Source organism: Rhinoraja longicauda, chromosome 8 (genome assembly GCF_053455715.1).
Source record: "Rhinoraja longicauda isolate Sanriku21f chromosome 8, sRhiLon1.1, whole genome shotgun sequence".
Lineage (NCBI taxonomy): Eukaryota > Metazoa > Chordata > Chondrichthyes > Rajiformes > Arhynchobatidae > Rhinoraja > Rhinoraja longicauda.
In genome coordinates, this window is record NC_135960.1 from 4,449,938 (window position 1) to 4,470,867 (window position 20,930).

The 20,930-nt window shown below is 49.8% G+C and overlaps 2 protein-coding genes across 2 annotated transcripts in view; one reads left to right on the top strand and one right to left on the bottom strand.

Moving 5' to 3' along the window:
- Positions 1–6,828, top strand: part of cyp27c1 (cytochrome P450, family 27, subfamily C, polypeptide 1) — a 32,283-nt gene extending 25,455 nt beyond the window's left edge. Inside the window, exons 8-9 of the mRNA XM_078404368.1 lie at positions 3,565–3,768; positions 6,712–6,828. Of these exons, the coding sequence (XP_078260494.1) occupies positions 3,565–3,768; positions 6,712–6,828 (321 nt within the window). The remainder of the gene's footprint in view (positions 1–3,564; positions 3,769–6,711) is intronic.
- A 6,330-nt stretch (positions 6,829–13,158) lies between these two features.
- Positions 13,159–20,930, bottom strand: part of cyp27a3 (cytochrome P450 family 27 subfamily A member 3) — a 38,462-nt gene continuing 30,690 nt past the window's right edge. Inside the window, exons 7-9 of the mRNA XM_078403281.1 lie at positions 19,412–19,493; positions 17,406–17,606; positions 13,159–14,098 (exon numbers count right to left, since the gene is read on the bottom strand). Coding sequence (XP_078259407.1) covers positions 13,982–14,098; positions 17,406–17,606; positions 19,412–19,493 — 400 coding nt within the window. The 3' untranslated portion in view covers positions 13,159–13,981. The remainder of the gene's footprint in view (positions 14,099–17,405; positions 17,607–19,411; positions 19,494–20,930) is intronic.

The following is a 20,930-nucleotide window of genomic DNA, read 5'->3' on the forward strand; positions in this document are numbered from 1 at the left end:
TTGTGTTGTAAGTCCCTGGTGGTGCAATGTGTATGTACATAGTCACATTTCAAGCTCCACCTATTCACATACAAAGCCCTAAACGGGCTTGCCCCCCCCATATCAAAAATCTTCTAACCCACCACTCTATCTCCAGGTCCCTCAGGTCGGCCGACTTGGGGCTACTGACTATCCCGCGGTCTAGGCTTAAGATCAGGGGTGACAGGATTGTTCCGAGTCAGCATGGATTTACGAAGAGGAAATCATGCTTGACTAATCTTCTGGAATTCTTTGAGGTTGTAACTAGGAAAATTGACAGGGGAGAGCCAGTGGATGTGGTGTACCTTGACTTTCAGAAAGCCTTTGACAAGGTCCCACATAGGAGATTAGTGGGCAAAATTAGAGCACAAGGTATTGGAGGTAGGGTACTGACATGGATAGAAAATTGGTTGACAGACAGAAAGCAAAGAGTGGGGATAAATGGGTCCCTATCAGAATGGCAGGCAGTAACTAGTGGGGTACCGCAAGGCTCGGTGCTGGGACCGCAGCTATTTACAATATACATTAATGACTTGGATGAAGGGATTAAAAGTACCATTAGCAAATTTGCGGATGATACTAAGCTGGGTGGGGGCAGTGTGAACTGTGAGAAAGATGCTATGAGGTTGCAGGGTGACTTGGACAGGTTGTGTTAGTGGGCGGATGCATGGCAGATGCAGTTTAATGTGGATAAGTGTGAGGTTATCCACTTTGGTGGTAAGAATAGGAAGGCAGAGTATTATCTGAATGGTGTCAAGTTAGGAACAGGGAACGTACAACGAGATCTGGGTGTCCTAGTGCATCAGTAACTGAAAGGAAGCATGCAGGTACAGCAGGCAGTGAAGAAAGCCAATGGAATGTTGGCCTTCATAACAAGAGGAGTTGAGTATAGGAGCAAAGAGGTCCTTCTGCAGTTGTACAGGGCCCTCGTGAGACCGCACCTGGAGTACTATGTGCAGTTTTGGTCTCCAAATTTGAGGAAGGATATTCTTGCTATTGAGGGTGTGCAGCGTAGGTTTACTAGGTTAATTCCCGGAATGGCGGGACTATCATATGTTGAAAAACTGGTGCGACTAGGCTTGTATACACTGGAATTTAGAAGGATGAGAGGAGATCTTATCGAAACGTATATGATTATTAAGGGGTTGGACACGTTAGAGGCAGGAAACATGTTCCCAATGTTGGGGGAGTCCATAACAAGGGGCCATAGTTTAAGAATAATGGATAGGCCATTTAGAACTGAGATGAGGAAAAACTTTTTCGGTCAGAGAGTTGTAAATCTGTGCAATTCTCTGCCTCAGAAGGCAGTAGAGGCCAATTCTCTGAATGCATTCAAGAGAGAGCTAGATAGAGCTCTTAAGGATAGCGGAGTCAGGGAGTATGGGGAGAAGGCAGGAACGGGGTACTGATTGAGAATGATCAGCCATGATCACATTGAATGGCGGTGCTGGCTCAAAGGGCCGAATGGCCTCCTCCTGCACCGATTGTCTATTGTGACCGTGCTTTTGCGGTTGCAGCTCCTAGACTGTGGAACAGCATCCCTCTCCCCATCAGAACTGCCCCCTCCATCGACTCCTTTAAGTCCAGGCTCAAAACCTATTTCTACTCCCTAGTGTTTGAGGCCCTCTGAGGGGGGCGCTGTGAACTGTTTATTGTATGTGCTGTTATGTTTGTGTGCCATTGTATGTTCGTTTCTTAGTACCCGAACTGATGTACAGCACTTTGGTCAACGTGGGTTGTTTTTAAATGTGCTGTACAAATAAAATTGACTTGACTTGACATGACTTGACACAGCGTAGAAACAGGACATTCGGCCCAACTTGCCCACACCGACCAGCATGTCCTATTTACACTAGTCAGACTGAAGAAGGGTCTCAACCCAAAACGTCACCCATTCCTTCTCTCCCGAGATGCTGCATGACCCGTTGAGTTACTCCAGCATTGTGTGTCTACCTTCGATTGTAACTGGCACCTGCAGGTTTTTTTCCTACACAAGTTACCCCTCAGGTTCCTAATAAATCTTTTCCCCCCTCACCTCAAACCTACATATGTCCTCGGTTTTTGATTCTCCAACTCTGGGTAAAAAAAGCTGTGCATTTATCCGATCTCTTTTTCCTCTGAAGATCCTTTACGGCTCTATAAGATCACCCATCATCCTCCTGTGCTGCAAGGAATGCATGGAGTTTTCACGTTCTCCCCCGTAGATTTTCTCCGGGTGCTCCGGTTTCCTCCCACACTCCAAAGACGTACAGGTTCGTAGGCTGATTGGCTTCTGTAAATTGTAAATTGTCCCGAGTGTGTGGGCTAGCGGTAGTGTGCGGGGATCGCTGGTCGGTGCGGACTCGGTGGGCCACAGGGCATGTTTCAGCGCTGTATCTCTGAAGTCTAAAATGCCGGGAGAACGTGCAAACTTCACCCAGCCACGGGACTGTTCAACTGTACTCGTGAGTAGTTTCTCATTACAAGGTTCTAACATTTGGAATCAATGGCCAAATGTGGGTAATGAGAGGTGCAGGGGTGAGATGAGAGCCCAGACTCGATGGGCCGAAGGGCCTGTCTCCATGCTGCATCTCTAAACTCTAAAGAATAAAATCCTGGCCTGCTCCACCTGTCCTATCCATGTACCTGTCCAAATGTTTCTTAAATGCTGTAATACTACCTGCCTTAACTACGTCCTCTGGCAACTCGTTCGATACACCCACCACCTTTTGTGTAAAAGAAAAGTTGCCCTTCAGGTTCATATTAAATCTTTGTTCCCCCCCCCCCCTCACCTTAAACCAATGTCCTCTGGCGCTCGAATCCCCTGTGATTGGGTAAAGGGAGCAATTACCCGATCTATTCCTCTCATGATCAATAAGGTCAATCCTCATCCTCCTGCGCTCCGAGAACTGTACAGAGTTTGTACGTTCTCCCTGTGACCTGCGTGGGTTTTCTCCGGGCGCTCCGGTTTCCTCCCACACTCCAAAGACGTGCGGGTTTGTAGGTTAATTGGCTTCTGTGAGAGGTAAACCCACGCAGGTCACAGTGTGTGTGTGGGACAGTGCTAGTGCACGGGATGATCGCTGGTCAGCCGGGACGAGATCTACACAGTCTAAAGAATAAAGTCCCAGCCCACCCAACCTCTCCCTGTAGCTCAGGCCCTCGAGTCCTGGCAACATCCTCATAAATCCTTTACCGCATCCTTTCCAGCTTGACAACAGGCCGACCAAAACAGAGGAGATACTGCGTGGAAAGAGGCCCTTCGGCCCACCGGGTCCGCGCCAACCAGCGATCATCCCGTACACTAGCACTACCCTCCCCTCCTTTGTTCATGCCTGATCCGCTGAGTTACCCCCAGCACTCTGTGCCTTCTTTTGTAAGCCGGCATCTGCAGTTCCTTGCCTCAGCATTCCACTTCCACCCTCTCCAAAGGCTCCCAATTTGGGACGACCAGAACTGCACTCAATACTCCAAATGAACGGCCGTCCAAAGTGGGCAGTCTAACCGTGGGACACTCTGACCGTGGCCTGACCTTTGTTCCTCCGTCCCCGTCCCCCCCCCCGCCAGACGCAGCTCGCCCTCTGCCACTACACCACGTCGCACGACGCCACCGTGTTCGACAGGCCGGGGGAGTTCCAGCCCCGTCGCTGGCTGCGGCGGGCGGCCTCCGAGCGGGTGGACAACTTCGCCGCCATCCCCTTCGGCCACGGGGTCCGCAGCTGCGTCGGCCGGAGGATCGCCGAGCTGGAGATCTACCTGGCCCTCGTGCAGGTAAGGCTTCGCCCATTACCGCGGGCAGACGCGATGGCTTCAGGCTCAGTTAGGGTTAGGTTGGGTTGGGTCAGGTAGGCCTCGCCCATTACTGCGGGCAGACGCGATGCCTCCAGGCTCAGCTAGGGTTGGGTTGGGTCAGGTAGGCCTCGCCCATTACCGCAGGCAGACGCGATGACTCCAGGCTCAGTTAGGGTTGGGTTGGGTCAGGTAGGCCTCACCAATTACCGCGGGCAGACGCGATGACTCCAGGCTCAGTTAGGGTTGGGTTGGGTCAGGTGGGCCTCGCCGATTACCGTGGGCAGACGTGATGGCTCCAGGCCCAGCTAGGGTTGGGTTGGGTTGGGTTGGCTTCAGTTCATAGAAACATAGAAACTGTAGACAATAGGTGCAGGAGGAGGCCATTTGGCCCTTCGAGCCAGCACCGCCATTCAATGTGATCATGGCCGATCATCCACAATCAGTAACCCATGCCTACCTTCTCCCCACATCCCTTGATTCCACTAGCCCCCAGAGCTCTATCTGACTCTCTTTTAAATCCATCCAGTGATTTGGCCTCCACTGCCCTCTGTGGCAGAGAATTCCACAAATTCACAACTCTCTGGGTGAAAAAGTTCTTTTTCATCTCAGTTTTAAATAGACTCCCTTTTATTCTTAGACTGTGTGGCATCCTGGTTCTGGACTCGCCCAACATTGGGCAAAAGTTTTTTCTCACCTCAGTACGTAAACAGAGTTTACGTCTGTTGAATTTAAGTTTAGTCTAGTTCAGTCTTGTTTAGTTCAGTTTAGTTTAGTTTACTATCATGGTCCTGCTGACCAGTCAGTGGAAAGACAATACATGATTACAATCGATCCATTTACAGTGTACATTAGATACATGTTAAGAGCGTACCGTTTAACGCAAGGTAAAGCCAGTAAAATCCGACCAAGGATAGTCCGAGGGTCACCAATGAGGTAGATAATTGTTCAACATTGCTCTCTGGTTGGTGGTAGGATGGTCCAGTTGCCTGATAACAGCTGGGAAGAAACTGTCCCTGAATCTGTAGGATTAGACAATAACTGCAGATGCTGGTACAAATCGAAGGGTATTTATTCACAAAATGCTGGAGTAACTCAGCAGGTCAGGCAGCATCTCAGGAGAGAAGGAATGGGTGACGTTTCGGGTCGAGACCCTTCTTCAGTCTGAAGAAGGGTCTCGACCCGAAACGTCACCCATTCCTTCTCTCCTGAGATGCTGCCTGACCTGCTGAGTTACCTGCTGAGACCCTTCAGTCTGAAGAAGGGTCTCGACCCGAAACGTCACCCATTCCTTCTCTCCTGAGATGCTGCCTGACCCGCTGAGTTACTCCAGCATTTTGTGAATAAATACTGAATCTGTAGGTGTGCGTTTTCACACTTTTGCCTGATGGGAGGTTTAGTTCAGTTTACATTGGTTTAGTTTTGTTTAGTTCAATTTAGTTTAGTTTTGTTCAATATAGTTCAGTTCAGTTTAGTCCAATTTAGGTTAGTTCAATCTAAGTTAGTTCAGTTCAGTTTAGTTCAATTTAAGTTAGTTCAGTTTAGGTTAGTTTAGTTTATTATCATATGTACTGAGGTACAGTGAAAAGCTTTCTTGTTGTGTGCTATCCAGTCAGTGGAAAGACAATACATGATTACAATCAAGCCATCCACAGAGTACACAGGGTGGCACGGTGGCTCAGCGGTAGAGTTGCTGCCTTGTAGCGCCAGAGACCTGGGTTCGATCCTGACAATGGTTGCTGTCTGTACAGAGTTTGTACGTTCTCCCCGTGACCCACGTGGGTTTTCTCCGGGTGCTCCGGTTTCCTCCCACACTCCAAAGACGTACAGGTTTCTGGATTAATTGGCTCCGGTAGTGTGTGCAGGATATTGGTATGTGGGAATCACTGTGGGTCTTCTCCGGGTGCTCCGGTTTCCTCCCACATTCCAAAGACGTGCAGGTTTGTAAGGTTATTGGCCTCTGTAAAAAAAATAATGCCAAGTGTGTAGGATAGTGTGTTGGTGTGTGGGTGATGACTGGTCAGTGTGGATTTGGGGGGCTGAAAGGCCTCTTTCCACACTATCTCCAAAGTATAAAGTATCAACAATAGAAACATATAAGATTATTAAGGGTTTGGACACGTTAGAGGCAGGAAACGTGTTCCCAATGTTGGGGGAGTCCAGAACCAGGGGCCACAGTTTAAGAATAAGGGATAGGCCATTTAGAATGGAGACGAGGAAAAACTTTTTCACACAGAGAGTTGTAAATCTGTGGAATTCTCTGCCTCAGAGGGCAGTGGAGGCCAAGTCTCTGAATGCATTCAAGAGAGAGCTAGATAGAGCTCAAGGATAGCGGAGTCGGGGGGTATGGGGAGAAGGCAGGAACGGGGTTCTGATTGTGAATGATCAGCCATGATCACATTGACTGGTGGTGCTGGCTCGAAGGGCCGAATGGCCTCCTGCACCTATTGTCTATTGTCTATAGTTCAAAGGTTGCTGAGCTGAGATTGACTCCATGGGTTGGGGCACTGTGTGGGATTCAGGAAGTCAAGGTACAGCTTTATATAACTTTGGACAGGCAGCGTTTGGAGTATTGAGTGCAGTTCTGATCGTCCGAATTACAGGAAGGATTAGGAGCCTTTGGAGAGGGTGCAGTGGAAGTTCACCGGAACGCTGAGACAAGGAACTGCAGATGCCAGCTTACAAAAGAAGGCACAGAGTGCTAGGGTAACTCAGCGGATCAGGCAGCATCTCAGGAGAGAAGGAATTGGTAGGATAGTGGCTAGTGTACGGGGTGATCGTTGGTTGGCACGGACTCGGTGGGCCGAAGGGCCTGTTTCCACGCGGTATCTCGTTTTATTTTTAAAAGACAAATTGTAGGGTGATATGTTGGGGTTTTTTTGTGTAACCACTTCATCGTTGTCCATTGGAATGTTTCCTTTGCAGCTCCTGCAAGCGTTTGAGATCCGGTTGCCCCCGGAGACGGGGACTATACCCGCCAGGACGCGCGGCCTACTAGGACCTGGAAAACCCATTGACCTGATGTTTGTGGACAGGAAGTAATGCCCCCTGGCAAAGGTCGAAGGCCAGCGTGGCATTCAACGGACGCCATGGAAACCACGCGGGACTAATTCGGGCCCCGACCCGAAACGTCGCCTATCCCTTCTCTCCAGAGATGCTGCCTGACCCGCTGAGTTACTCCAGCATTTTGTATCTACCTTCGGTACCTTCGATATGTTTAGTTTAGAGACACAGAGCGGAAACGGGCCCTTCGGCCCGCCGAGTCCACGCCGACCAACAATCATCCCATGCGCTAGTCCTATGCGACAAAGCCTGGACTGTTTACAGAAGCTAATTAACCTACAATCCCGCACCTTTTTCGGAATTGTGGGAGGGGACTGGAGCAGCCGGAGAAATCCCGCGCGGTTATACGAAGAGCGTGCAAACTCCGCACAGACAGCACCCGTAGTCAGGACCGCACCCGGGCCTCCGGCGCTGTCGGGCAGCAACTCCACCGCCGCGCCGCCCGTATGCTGCGGATGCATTTGCCTCGTGTTACACGAACCTCGTGAGGCAGCTCGTCCACTTGAAGTGCGGTGAGGGATGTTATTCAGCTGAAAATTTCAGCCAGTGAACGTATTTTAAACCAATTTAATCCAGTTTCATTGATCAGCGATAAACCAGTGATACAGTTCACGGTCAGACTGAAGACTGGTCCCGACCCAATACATCACCTATCAACGTTCTCCAGAGATGCTGCTGGACTGAGTTACTCCAGTACATTGTGCCTTATTTTTTCACATTCTGATGTTGGCGGAGCTGAGAATTCTTTTAACCCCTTGAAGGGGGGGGGGGGGTCATGGAGTAAAATGTAATCTTTGTTACTGACTCTGAAAGTGTGTGTGTGTGTGTGTGTGTGAGTGGGTATAATTTATCAGCTACAATCAGCTTTCTTTTGGTACCATAAACTCTTGTCAATACAGCCTGCTACTCCATGTTCTCCAGAGAGGCTGCCTGAACTGCTGAGTTAGTCCAGCCTTTTGTGTCTACCTCAGATATACCTCTTACAGAGATACAATACCAGGGGCCACAGTTTAACAATAAGGGGTAGGCAATTTAGAACGAAGATGAGGAAAAGCTTTTTCACCCAGAGAGTTATGAATCTGTGGAATTCTCTGCCTCAGAAGGCAGTGGAGGCCAATTCTCTGGATGCTTTCAAGAGAGAGTTAGATAGACAATAGACAATAGGTGCAGGAGGAGGCCATTTGGCCCTTCGAGCCAGCACCGCCATTCAATGTGATCATGGCTGATCATTCTCAATCAGTATAATCCCTTCATACCGTTCCTGCCTTCTCCCCATACCCCCTGACTCCGCTATCCTTAAGAGCTCTATCTAGCTCTCTCTTAAATGCATTCAGAGAATTGGCCTCCACTGCCTTCTGAGGCAGAGAATTCCACAGATTCACAACTCTCTGACTGAAAAAGTTTTTCCTCATCTCCGTTCTAAATGGCCTACCCCTTATTCTTAAACTGTGGCCCCTTGTTCTGGACTCCCCCAACATTGGGAACTCAAAGATAGCAGAGTCATGGTATATGGGGAGAAGGCAGGAACGGGGTACTGATTGAGGATGATCAGCCATGATCACATTGGAAAGGCGGTGCTGGCGCGAAGGGCCGAATGGCCTCCTCCTGCACCTATTGTCTAATCAAGTCAAAAGGGTGGTGAATCTGTGGAATTCATTGCCACAGAAGGCTGTGGAAGCCAAGTCAATGGATATTTTTAAGGCAGAGATTGATAGATTCTTGATTAGTACGGGTGTCAGGGTGTTTTACGGGGAGAAGGCAGGAGAACGGGTTCAGGAGGGAGAGATAGATCAGCCACGATTGAATGGCGAAGTAGACTTGATGGGCCGAATGGTCTAATTCTGCTCCGATCGCTTACGAACTCAGTGCAATGGGCAGAGCAAAGGGGAAGATGCTGAGTGCAGAATATAGTTCTCAGCATCGTAGCGCACCAGTTCCAGAGACAACGTTCCGTGTCTGCAACAGGGTAGAGGTGAATCGGACAGTGCCCAACTTACGGAAGAATCGTTCATTTGTTTAAAGCCAGAGGGGAAGAAGCTGTTGGGGGGGGGAAAAAACTGCGGATGCTGGTTTAAATCGAAGGTAGACACAAAAATGCAGGAGTAACTCAGCGGGTCAGGCAGCATCTCGGGAGAGAAGGGATGGGTGATGTTTCGGGTTGAGACCCTTCTTCAGACTGGTGAAGGGTCTCGACCCAAAACGTCACCCATTCACTCTCTCCCGAGATGCTGCCTGACCCGCTGAGTTACTCCAGCATTTTGTGTCGCCCTTGGAAGGAGCTGTTCCCGAGTCTGGTGGTGCGCGCTTTCAAGCTTCTGTACCTTCTGCCGGATCTGAGCAGGGAGAGGGAGGAATGACCCCGGGTAGGACAAGTATTTGACGTTTACACGTGGCACTATTTAACCAAAACCTCAAGTTCCTCCAGCACTATTATTTTTTGCTCGGTCTTTTGGTGCTTGCAATAGAACGGATAACTGCTAGGTGGCAGAAGAGTCTAATACCTGGTGTGAGACGTGCTAATTCAAGCCGATGAAATCACCATCTCCTGCCCTCCGTCTATATATCTCCATATATCTGGCTATATCTCTCTATAGTTCCCCCTCTACCCTGACTCTCAGTCCGAAGAACGGTCTCGACCTGAAACGTCACCTATTCCTTTTCTCCAGAGATGCTGTCTGACCCGCTGAGTTACTCCAGTTTTTTTGTGTCAGTCGAAAAGAGCAGTGTTCCATCAGTTTTTACTTTAGTTTAGATTGGAGACACATCGTGGAAACAGGCCCATTGGCCCTCTGAGTCCACACCGACCAGCGATCCATGTGCACTAGCACTATCCCATACACAAGGGGCCATTTACAATCTTCACCAGAAACCAATTAACCTACAAACCAGTATGTCTTTGGGAGTGTGGGAGGAAACCGGAGCACCCGGAGAAAACCCACCCACGCAGGTCACGGGGGAAAGTGTACAAACTCCATACAGACAGCACCTGTGGTCAGGATTGAACCCGGGTCTCTGGCGCTGTGAGGCAGCAATTCTACCGCTGTGCCTACCCATGGTGAAGGACACCACAAATATCTCAGATAATGGGTTAGGCAGCATCCGTGGAGAGAAAGCGGAGGCAGCATTTCAAGTCAGGACCTTCAGACTCTGGGAGAGTGGGGGAGAAAGAGACTTCAGGCTAGGGCGGCACGGTAGCGCAGCGGTAGAGTTGCTGCTTTACAGCGAATGCAGCGCCGGAGACTCAGGTTCGATCCTGACTACGGGTGCTGCACTGTAAGGAGTTTGTACTTTCTCCCCGTGACCTGCGTGGGTTTTCTCCGAGATCTTCGGTTTCCCCCCACACTCCAAAGACGTACAGGTATGCAGGTTAATTGGCTGGGTAAATGTAAAAATTGTCCCTAGTGGGTGTAGGATAGTGTTAATGTACGGGGATCGCTGGGCGGCACGGACTTGGTGGGCCGAAAAGGCCTGTTTCCGGCTGTATATATATGATATGATATGATAGATAACTGACCAACTCATCCATCTGATGATTGAGTATAGCAGTTGGGAGGTCATGTTGCAGTTGTACGAGGCCACATTCAGAATATTGGGCTCAGTTTTGGTCACCATGTCATAGGAAATATGTTATCAAACTGGAAAGGGTGCAGAGATTTACGAGAAAGTTCCCAGGACTTGAGGGCCTGTGCTGTATGGAGAGGTTGACCAGGCTAGGACTTTATTCCTTCGAGCGCAGGAGGATGAGGGATGATTTTTTGGGGGTCTTTTACCCAGAGTAGGGGAATCAAGAACCAGAGGACATGGGTTTAAGGCGAGGGGAGTAAGATTTAATAGGAACTTGAAGGGTGACTTTATTGCACAAATGGTGGTGGGTGTACGGAATGAGCTGCCAGAGGAAATAGTTGAGGTTGGGACTATCGCAACGTTTAAGAAACATTTAGACAGGTGCATGGATGGGATATGTTTAGGGGGACATGAGCAAAATGTAGGCAGGTGGGAGTGGTGTAGATGGGACATGTTGGTCGGTGTGGGCAGGTTGGGCCGAAGGGCCTGTTTCCACGCTGTATCACTCTATGATCCACTGGAAGATATAGTGTTGGAATGGTATTTATTCACAAAATGCTGAAGTAACTCAGCAGGTCAGGCAGCATCTCAGGAGAGAAGGAATGGGCGACGTTTCGGGTCGAGAACCTTCTTCAGACTGATGTCAGGGGGGCGGGACAAAGGAAGGATATAGGTGGAGACAGGAAGATAGAGGGAGAACTGGGAAGGGGGAGGGGAAGAGAGGGGCAGAGGAACTATCTAAGGTCGGAGAAGTCGATGTTCATACCGCTGGGCTGCAAGCTGCCCAGGCGAAATATGAGGTGCTGTTCCTCCAATTTCCGGTGGGCCTCACTATGGCACTGGAGGAGGCCCATGACAGAAAGGTCAGACTGGGAGGGGGAGTTGAAGTGCTCAGCCACCGGGAGATCAGGTTGGTTAAGGCGGACCGAGCGAAGGTGTTGATCGAAACGATCGCCGAGCCACACTAGTATTGGAATGGAATCAACTCTGTCATTACCTCAATGGTCGGAGACTCACACAGTCAAAGACTTCAGTCTGAAGAAAGATCCCGACCCGAAATCTCTGGAGAAAAGGCAGCATCTCTGGAGAAAAGGAACGGGTGACGTTTTGGGTCGAGTCCCTTCTTCAGACTTGAGTGTTAGGGGAGGGGGGAAACTGGAGACGTGGAAGGGTGTAAAGTGAATATAAGGTGTGAAAACGACTGATCAAAGCAGACAGTGTTCAATGAAATGCAGAGTGGTTCATTGTTGGATGAGGGGGAGGTGACAACAAGGCAGACAGACAGTGAAATTAATCAGGGGGACAGTGAAACTAGTCAGAGAACTAGGGTGGGGGAGGGACAAGGAGAGAGAGAGGGAAAGCAAGGGTTACTTAGATCAAGGCATTGGATAATCTAAAACAGACAAATTGCCTCTCTCTCCATCCCTCCCCCTTCCCATTTCTCTGACCAGTCTTACTGTCTCTGACTACATTTTATCTTTACATTTTGCTTTCTCTGGTTGTTACCTTCTCTTTGTTACTTAAAGACTGGGCTTGTATTCACTGGAGTTTAGAAGGATGAGAGGGGATCTTATAGAGACAAATAAAATTATAAAAGGACTGAACAAGCTAGATGCAGGAAAAATATTCCCAATGTTTGGGGAGTCCAGAACCAGGGGACGCAGTCTTAGAATAAAGGCGAGGCCATTTAAAACTGAGGTGAGAAGGAACTTTTTCACCCAGAGGGTTGTGAATTTGTGGAATTCTCTGCCACAGAGGGCAGTGGAGGCCAAATCACTGGATGAATTTAACAGAGTGGCAGATAGAGCTCTAGGGACTAGTGGAATCAAGGGATATGGGGAGAAGGCAGGCATGGGTTACTGATTGTGGATGATCAGCCATAGTCACAATGAATGGCGGTGCTGGCTCGAAGGGCCAAATGGCCTCCTCCTGAACCTATTTTCAATGTTTCTTCCAGCTAACAATGATAAATTCCACATTGTCCTTGATCTCCATTCCCTTTGCCCTGTTTTCACACCTTCACATTTCCTTATCTATCTATGACCCTCCCCCCCTGACATCAGTTTGAAGGGTCTCTTCCGACTGAGATGAGGGAAAACGTTTTCACCCAGAGAGTTGTGAATCTGTGGAATTCTCTGCCACGGAAGGCGGTGGAGGCCAATTCACTGGATGTATTCAAGAGAGAGTTAAGGGCCTGTCCCACTTAGGCGATTTTAAGGCGACTGCCGGCGACTAGGCTGCCGCCGAACGTTTGCCGGAGTGTCGCGTGCGTGATCGTGAGGCGTCTTCAATGAATCGTAGCGGGACTACGGGCGCCGTCTGTACGGAGTTTGTACGTTCTCCCCATGACCTGCGTGGGTTTTCTCCGAGATCTTCGGTTTCCTCCCACACTCCAAAGACGTACAGGTATGTAGGTTAATTGACTGGGTAATATGTAAAAATTGTCCCTAGTGGGTGTAGGGCAGTGTTAATGTGCGGGGATCGCTGGGCGGCGCGGACTCGGTGGGCCGAAGGGCCTGTTTCCGAGCTGTATCTCTAAATCTAAATCTAAAAAATCTCGGCGGCGCAAAAAAAAATTCCAGATAGAAATTTCTCGGCGACAGCTGGCTTGTCGCCAGGTATCGTAGCTTATTGCGGGCGCTGTCGCACGCTGTCCCCAGGTTTGCTAGGTTGTCACAGATGCATTTAGAAGCACGTGATATTAAATTAAGGAAAAGCATTTGAAAATACCAGAAGATAGTTTTGTTTAACCAATTTATTCACCGTCGGGACATTTGACGGGTAGATTGGAGGCAACAGTTTGACGGTCAGGTAAGCGTGGGGATTTCGCGGTGTTTCCGAAGACGGTGTAATCTCTTAGACAGGTGCTAGTTTCACAATAAAAAGTCACTTGCATCGACCTGATTCGGCATTGTCGTGGTCATTGTCGTAGGGTAAAATAAAATTTTGGCGATCTGCTACGACTTTGACAGTCGCCGGCAGTCGCCTTAAAAATCACGTAACTGGGACAGGCCCTTTAGATTTAGCTCTTAGGACTAAAACAATCAAGGGATCGAGCGGCACGGTGGCGCAGCGGTAGAGTTGCTGCCTTACAGCGAATGCAGCGCCGGAGACTCAGGTTCGATCCTGACTACGGGCGCCGTCTGTACGGAGTTTGTACGTTCTCCCCGTGACCTGCGTTGGTTTTCTCCGAGATCTTCGGTTTCCTCCCACACTCCAAAGACGTACAGGTATGTAGGTTAATTGACTGGGTAAATGTTTTTTTAAAAATTGTCCCTAGTGTGTGTAAGGTAGTGTTAATGTGCGGGGATCGCTGGGCGGCGCGGACTCGGTGGGCCGAAGGGCCTGTTTCCACGCTGCGTCTCTAAATCTAAAAAAAAGCAGGAACGTGGTAGTGATTTTGGATGATCAGCCACATTCATATTGAATTGCAGGGCCGAATGGCCTGTTCCTACACCTATTTTCTATGTTACTCCAGCACTTTGTGCCATTATGTTTTCCCCAAGTAATTAACTGTGGAATTGGGGAGGAGGTGAATTGCGGGGAGTGAGGGTGGGTCTGAAGTCATTCACACCCTGTCGATGAACTGCAGGTTAATGGAACTTCCAGGGTAGAGCAGAGTCCTGGTCTTGGCCATCACCACTTTCCCCTCTGGGTCAGGTCGGACTTCAAAGTGCTTGATCAGCTAAGGGAAACAACGAGAAGAACGGAAGTCAGACCCGGGCACCGAAAGCAAAAGCCACACAAGTGTGAAAATGAACAACACCAGATTCAGGGACAGTTTCTTCCCAGCTGTTTGCACCTCACGCTGCCTCGGCAAGGCCAGCAGCATAATCAAGGACCAGTCACACCCTGGCCTCTTCTTCCCTCTCCCATCGGGCAATAGGTGCAGAAGTGTGAAAACGCACACCTCCAGATTCAGGGACATTTTCTTCCCAGCTGTTATCAGGCAACTGGACCATCCTACCACAACCAGAGAGCGGTGCTGAACTACTAACTAGTATAAGAAAATAACTGCAGATGCTGGTACAAATCGAAGGTATTTATTCACAAAATGCTGGAGTAACTCAGCGGGTCAGGCAGCATCTCGGGAGAGAAGGAATGGGCGACGTTTCGGGTCGAGACCCTTCTTCAGACTGATGTCAGGGGGGGGGGGGGGGGGGGGCGGGACAAAGGAAGGATATAGGTGGAGACAGGAAGATAGAGGGAGATCTCGGAAGGGGGAGGGGAAGAGAGGGACAGAGGAACTATCTAAAGTTGGAGAAGTCGGTGTTCATACCGCTGGGCTGCAAGCTGCCCAGGCAAAATATGAGGTGCTGTTCCTCCAATTTCCGGTGGGCCTCACTATGGTACTGGAGGAGGCCCATGACAGAAAGGTCAGACTGGGAATGGGAGGGGGAGTTGAAGTGCTCAGCCACCGGGAGATCAGCTTGGCCAACGCGGACCGAGCGCAGGTGTTCGAAGCGAAGAGTAGCGCAGAGCCCAACTACTAACTACCTCATTGGTGACCCTCGGACTATCCTTGATCGGACTTTACTGGCTTTACCTTGCACTAAACGCCATAGTGAGTCCCAACGGAAATTGGAGGAACAGCACCTCATATTTCGCCTGGGCAGCATGCAGCCCAGTGGTATGAACATTGACTTCTCCAACTTTAGATAGTTCCTCTGTCCCTCTCTTCCCCTCCCCCTTCCCAGATCTCCCTCTATCTCCCTGTCTCCACCTATATCCTTCCTTTGTCCCGCCCCCCTGACATCAGTCTGAAGAAGGGTCTCGACCCGAAACGTCGCCCATTCCTTCTCTCCTGAGATGCTGCCTGACCCGCTGAGTTACTCCAACATTTTGTGAATAAATACCTTTGATTTGTACCAGCATCTGCAGTTATTTTCTGACATTCCCTTATCACGTATCTATACACTGCAAGTGGCTCGATTGTAATCACGTCTTGTTTTTCCGCTGACTTGATAGCACGCAACAAAAGCTTTTCACTGTACCCCGGTACACGTGACAATAAACTAAGCTAAAACTAAGTTTCAGGTAGACACAAAATGCTGGAGGATCTCGTGACAGGCAGCATCTCTGGGGAAACGGAATAAATAACGTTTTGGGTCAAGAAGAGACCCTTCTTCAGACCGAGAGCTAGGGGGAGAGGGGAGACCAGAGATATGGAGGGGTGAGGTGTGTAAAGGACAGATCAAAGCAGAAGGTGATAAGGAGATGTAGAATTGTTAGCTGAGGGGAAGGTGACAAGGAGGCATATAAGGAGGCCATTTTCACACCCCTTACCCTTCCATTTCTCTCGACTCCCTCTCCCCCGACTCTCAATCTGAAGAAGGGTCTCAACCTGAAACGTTACCCATTCCTTCTCTCCAGAGATGCTACCTGACCCGCTGAGTTACTCCAGCATTTTGTGTCTGTCTTCGGTGTAAACCAGCATCTGCAGTTCCTTCCTGCCCAGGAATGGGGAGGGGGGGGGAGAACATATGATGAACGTGTGTCAGCACTGGGCCTGTACTCGCGGGAGTTTAGAAGAACGAGAGGGACTTTATAGAAACTTACCGAATAGTGAAAGGCCTGGATAGAGTGGATGTGGAGAGGATGTTTCCACTACTGGGAGAGTCTAGGACCAGAGGGCACAGCCTCAGAATTAAAGGATGTTCCTTTAGACAATAGACAACAGACAATAGACAATAGGTGCAGGAGTAGGCCATTCAGCCCTTCGAGCCAGCGCTGCCATTCAATGTGATCATGGCTGATCATTGTCAATCAGTACCCCGTTCCTGCCTTCTCCCCATACCCCCTGACTCCGCTATCCTTAAGAGCTCTATCCACCTCTCTCTTGAATGCATTCAGAGAATTGGCCTCCACTGCCTTCTGGGGCAGAGAATTCCACAGATTCACAACTCTCTGACTGAAAAGGTTTTTCCTCATCTCAATTCTAAATGGCCTACCCCTTATTCTTAAACGGTGGCCCCTGGTTCTGGACTCCCCTTAGGAAGGAGATGAGGAATTTCTTTAGTTAGAGGGTGGTGAATCTGTGGAATTCATTGCCACAGAAGGCTGTGGAGGCCTAGTCAGTGGATATTTTTAAGGCAGAGATTGATAGATTCTTGATTAGTACGGGTGTCAGGGGTTATGGGGAGAAGGCAGGAGAATGGGGTTGAGAGGGAGAGATAGATTGGCCATGATTGAATGGCGGAATAGACTCGATGGGCCGAATTCTGCTGCTATCACTTATGAACTTTATGAGTCAGTTTAGTTTACTGTCACCTGTACTGAGGTTCATTGAAAAGCTTTTGTTGCGTGCTAACTAGTCAGCAGAATGACAATACATGATTACAATCAAACCACACAGTGTAGTTACACTGTATTACAATGCATTTACAGTAAAGCACAAGGGAATAACGTTTAGTGCGAGGTAAAGCCAGCAAAGTCCGATCAAGGAAACTCCCAAGAGTCACCAAAGTGGCAGACAGCAGTTCAGGTAACTAGGCTTGAGTTTAGACGGTAACTGCACCCTGTCAACCCAGAGTTTGGGAGGTTTAGTCTTTAGTTTAGTTTGGAGAAACAGCGCGGAAACAGGCCCTTCGGCCCACCGGGTCCGCGCCGACAAGCGATCCCCGCACAGTAACACTATCCTGCACCCACCAGGGACAATTTTTACATTTAGCAAGCCAATTAACCTACAAACCTGTACGTCATCGAAGTGCGGGAGGAAACCGAAGATCTCGGAGAAACATCACGGGGAGAACGTACAAACTCCATACAGCGTCCGTTCTAAATGGCCTACCCCTTATTTTTAAACTGTGGCCCCTGGTTCTGGAGTCCCGTAGTCGGGATCGAACCCGGGTCTCCGACGCTGCATTCGCTGTAAGGCGGCAACTCCGCCGCTGCGCCACCGTGACCCCCCCCCCCCAGGAGGGGAGGCGACACGACCCTCGCGCCCGTCCGCACGCACGCACGCACGGCCGCCCTCGCCAGTCGCCGCTTACCCGTGAGACCACGCTGTATATCTCCAGCTCCGCCACCCGCTTGCCCAGGCAGGTGCGGGTGCCGAACCCGAAGGGGATGGAGGCGAAGGGGTGCGGCTTGTCCTCGGCCCCCCTGCCCCGGAGCCATCGCTCGGGCTGGAAGCGCTGCGGGTCGGCGAAGGCTTCCTGGGACACAGCGTAGTGACACAGGTGGAAGAGAGTCTGTGGAGAAAGGGAGGGAGGTGAGGCTCAATACATCAATGACTTGGATGAAGGGATTAAAAGTACCATTAGCAAATTTGCAGATGATACAAAGCTGGGTGGCAGTGTGAACTGTGAGGAAGATGCTATGAGGTTGCAGGGTGACTTGGACAGGTTGTGTGAGTGGGCGGATGCATGGCAGATGCAGTTTAATGTGGATAAGTGTGAGGTTATCCACTTCGGTGGTAAGAATAGGAAGGCAGAGTATTATCTGAATGGTGTCAAGTTAGGAACAGGGGACGTACAACGAGATCCGGGTGTCCCAGTGCATCAGTCACTGAAAGGAAGCATGCAGGTACAGCAGGCAGTGAAGAAAGCCAATGGAATGTTGGCCTTCATAACAAGAGGAGTTGAGTATAGGAGCAAAGAGGTCCTTCTACAGTTGTACAGGGCCCTAGTGAGACCGCACCTGGAGTACTGTGTGCAGTTTTGGTCTCCAAATTTGAGGAAGGATATTCTTGCTATTGAGGGCGTGCAGCGTAGGTTCACCAGGTTAATTCCCGGAATGGCGGGACTGTCGTATGTTGAAAGACTGGAACGACTGGGCTTCTATACACTGGAATTTAGAAGGATGAGAGGGGATCTTATCGAAACATATAAGATTATTAAGGGGTTGGACACGTTAGAGGCAGGAAACATGCTCCCAATATTGGGGGAGTCCAGTACCAGGGGCCACAGTTTAACAATAAGGGGTAGGCCATTTAGAACGGAGATGAGGAAAAACTTTTTCAGTCAGAGAGTTGTGAATCTGTGGAATTCCCTGCCTCAGAAGGCAGTGGAGGCCAATTCTCTGAATGCATTCAAGAGAGAGCTAGATAGAACTCTTAAAGATAGTGGAGTCAGGGGGTATGGGGAGAGGGCAGGAACGGAGTACTGATTGTGGATGATCAGCCATGATCACAGTGAATGGCGGTGCTGGCTCATAGGGCCGAATGGCCTACTCCTGCACCTATTGTCTCTTGAAACGCAGGCAGGTGGGATGAGCGTAGATGGGGCATGTTGGCCGGTGTGGACAAGATTTTTTCTTTTCAGATTTTTTTAGATTTAGAGATACAGTGCGGAGACAGGCCCTTCGGCCCACCGGGTCCGCGCCGCCCAGCAATCCCCACAATATCCTACACACACTAGGGACAATTTTTACATTTTTAATTAACCCAGCCAATTAACCTACATACCTGTACGTCTTTGGAGTGTGGGAGGAAACCGAAGATCTCGGAGAAAACCCACGCAGGTCGCGGGGAGAACGTACAAACTCCGTACAGACGGCGCCCGTAGTCAGGATCGAACCCGGGTCTCCGGCGCTGCATTCGCTGTAAGGCAGCAACTCTACCGCTGCGCCACCGTGACGCCCTAAGCTGGACCAAAGGGCCTGTTTCCGTGCTGTGTGACTCCATGACTTCAATAATAATTCACTTGGGACATTTTGACCTTACAATAGACAATAGACAATAGGTGCAGGAAGAGGCCATTCGGCCCTTCGAGCCAGCACCGCCATTCAATGTGATCATGGCTGATCATTCTCAATCAGTACCCCGTTCCTGCCTTCTCCCCATACCCCCTGACTCCGCTATCCTTAAGAGCTCTCTCCAGCTCTCTTTTGAATGCATTCAGAGAATTGGCCTCCACTGCCTTCTGAGACAGAGAATTCCACAGATTCACAACTCTCTGACTGAAAAAGTTTTTCCTCATCTCCGTTATTACATGAGAGAGCAAGCTTTGCCCTTCCACGGTAATGTCCTCGGGTTTCTGCTTTATCTCGTACTCACATTTTTCGGAAAGTGATATCCTCCAGCCACAATATCCTTGTCCACAGTGACGCGGGCATTGCCTGGCACCACAGGATACATCCTAGCAAAAGCAAAGGGCACAGGTTAGTTTAACTTGGGTTACTCGGGCAGCTTAGTTTTAGTTTTTGGGATACATCACGTAAGCAGGCCCTTCGGCCCACCGGGTCCGCGCCGACCAGCGATCCCCGCACACTAACACCATCCTACGCACACGAGGGACGATTTCCACATACACCAAGCCAATTAACCTACAAACCTGTACGTCTTTGGAGTGTCGGAGGAAACCGAAGATCTCGGAGAAAGCCCACGCAGGTCACGGCGGGGAAAGTACAGACAAGCGCCCAAAGTCAGGATTGAACCCGGGTCTCCGGCGCTGCATTCGCTGTAGAGCAGCAATACTACCGCTGCGCCACCGTGCCGCACACCTTACAGCCCAGTGGTATGGATATTGATTTCTCTCACTTCAGGTAGCCCTCGCATTCCCCCCCCCCGCCCCCTCTCTCTATCCCTCCCCCACCCAAGTCACACTAGCTTCTCATTTTCACCCTGCAAACAGTTTACCATGGCATGTTTCCTTTATCATCGTTACCTTTTTGCATAACTTGCATTCATTGCTCTTTACCTCTCCACATCCCTTTTTTGTGTCTATCTTCAGTTTATTATTGTTCAGTTCAGTTTACTTTATCTGATTGTCACGTGAAAAGCTTTTGTTATCGAAACGTATATGATTATTAAGGGGTTGGACACGTTAGAGGCAGGAAACATGTTCCCAATGTTGGGGGAGTCCAGAACAAGGGGCCACGGTTTAAGAATAAGGGGTAGGCCATTTAGAACGGAGAGGAGGAAAAACCTTTTCAGTCAGAGAGTTGTGAATCTGTGGAATTCTCTGCCTCAGAAGGCAGTGGAGGCCAATTCTCTGAATGCATTCAAGAGAGAGCTAGATAGAGCTCTTAAGGATAGCGGAGTCAGGGGGTATGGGGAGAAGGCAGGAACGGGGTACTGATTGAGAATGATCAGCCATGATCACATTGAATGGCGGTGCTGACTTGAAGGGCCGAATGGCCTCCTCCTGCACCTATTGTCTATTGTCTATTGTCGTGTGCTGTTGTGTGCTAAGGGCGGCACAGCGGTAGAGTTGCTGCCTTACAATGCTTGCCGCACCAGAGACCCAGGTATGATCCTGACTAGGGGTGCTGTCTGTATGGAGTTTGTACGTTCTCCCTGTGAACACGTGGGTTTTCTCAGGGGCGTGGCTGTGTTCTGCAGCTGCGGCTCACCGGCAGTCTCTCCGTTTTTTTTGGTGTTTTTTTGTCATTGTCGATGTTAAATGTACGTTTTGTTTTATTTTTAATTCTGTGTATGTAGGGGGTGGTGGGGGGGTTGGGGGAAACCTTTTTTTAAATCTCCTCCTCAACGGAGATGCGACTTTTACCGTGTCGTATCTCCGTTCGCGCAACGGCCTAACAACGTGGAGTCGGCGGCCTCCAGCTGGGATCGA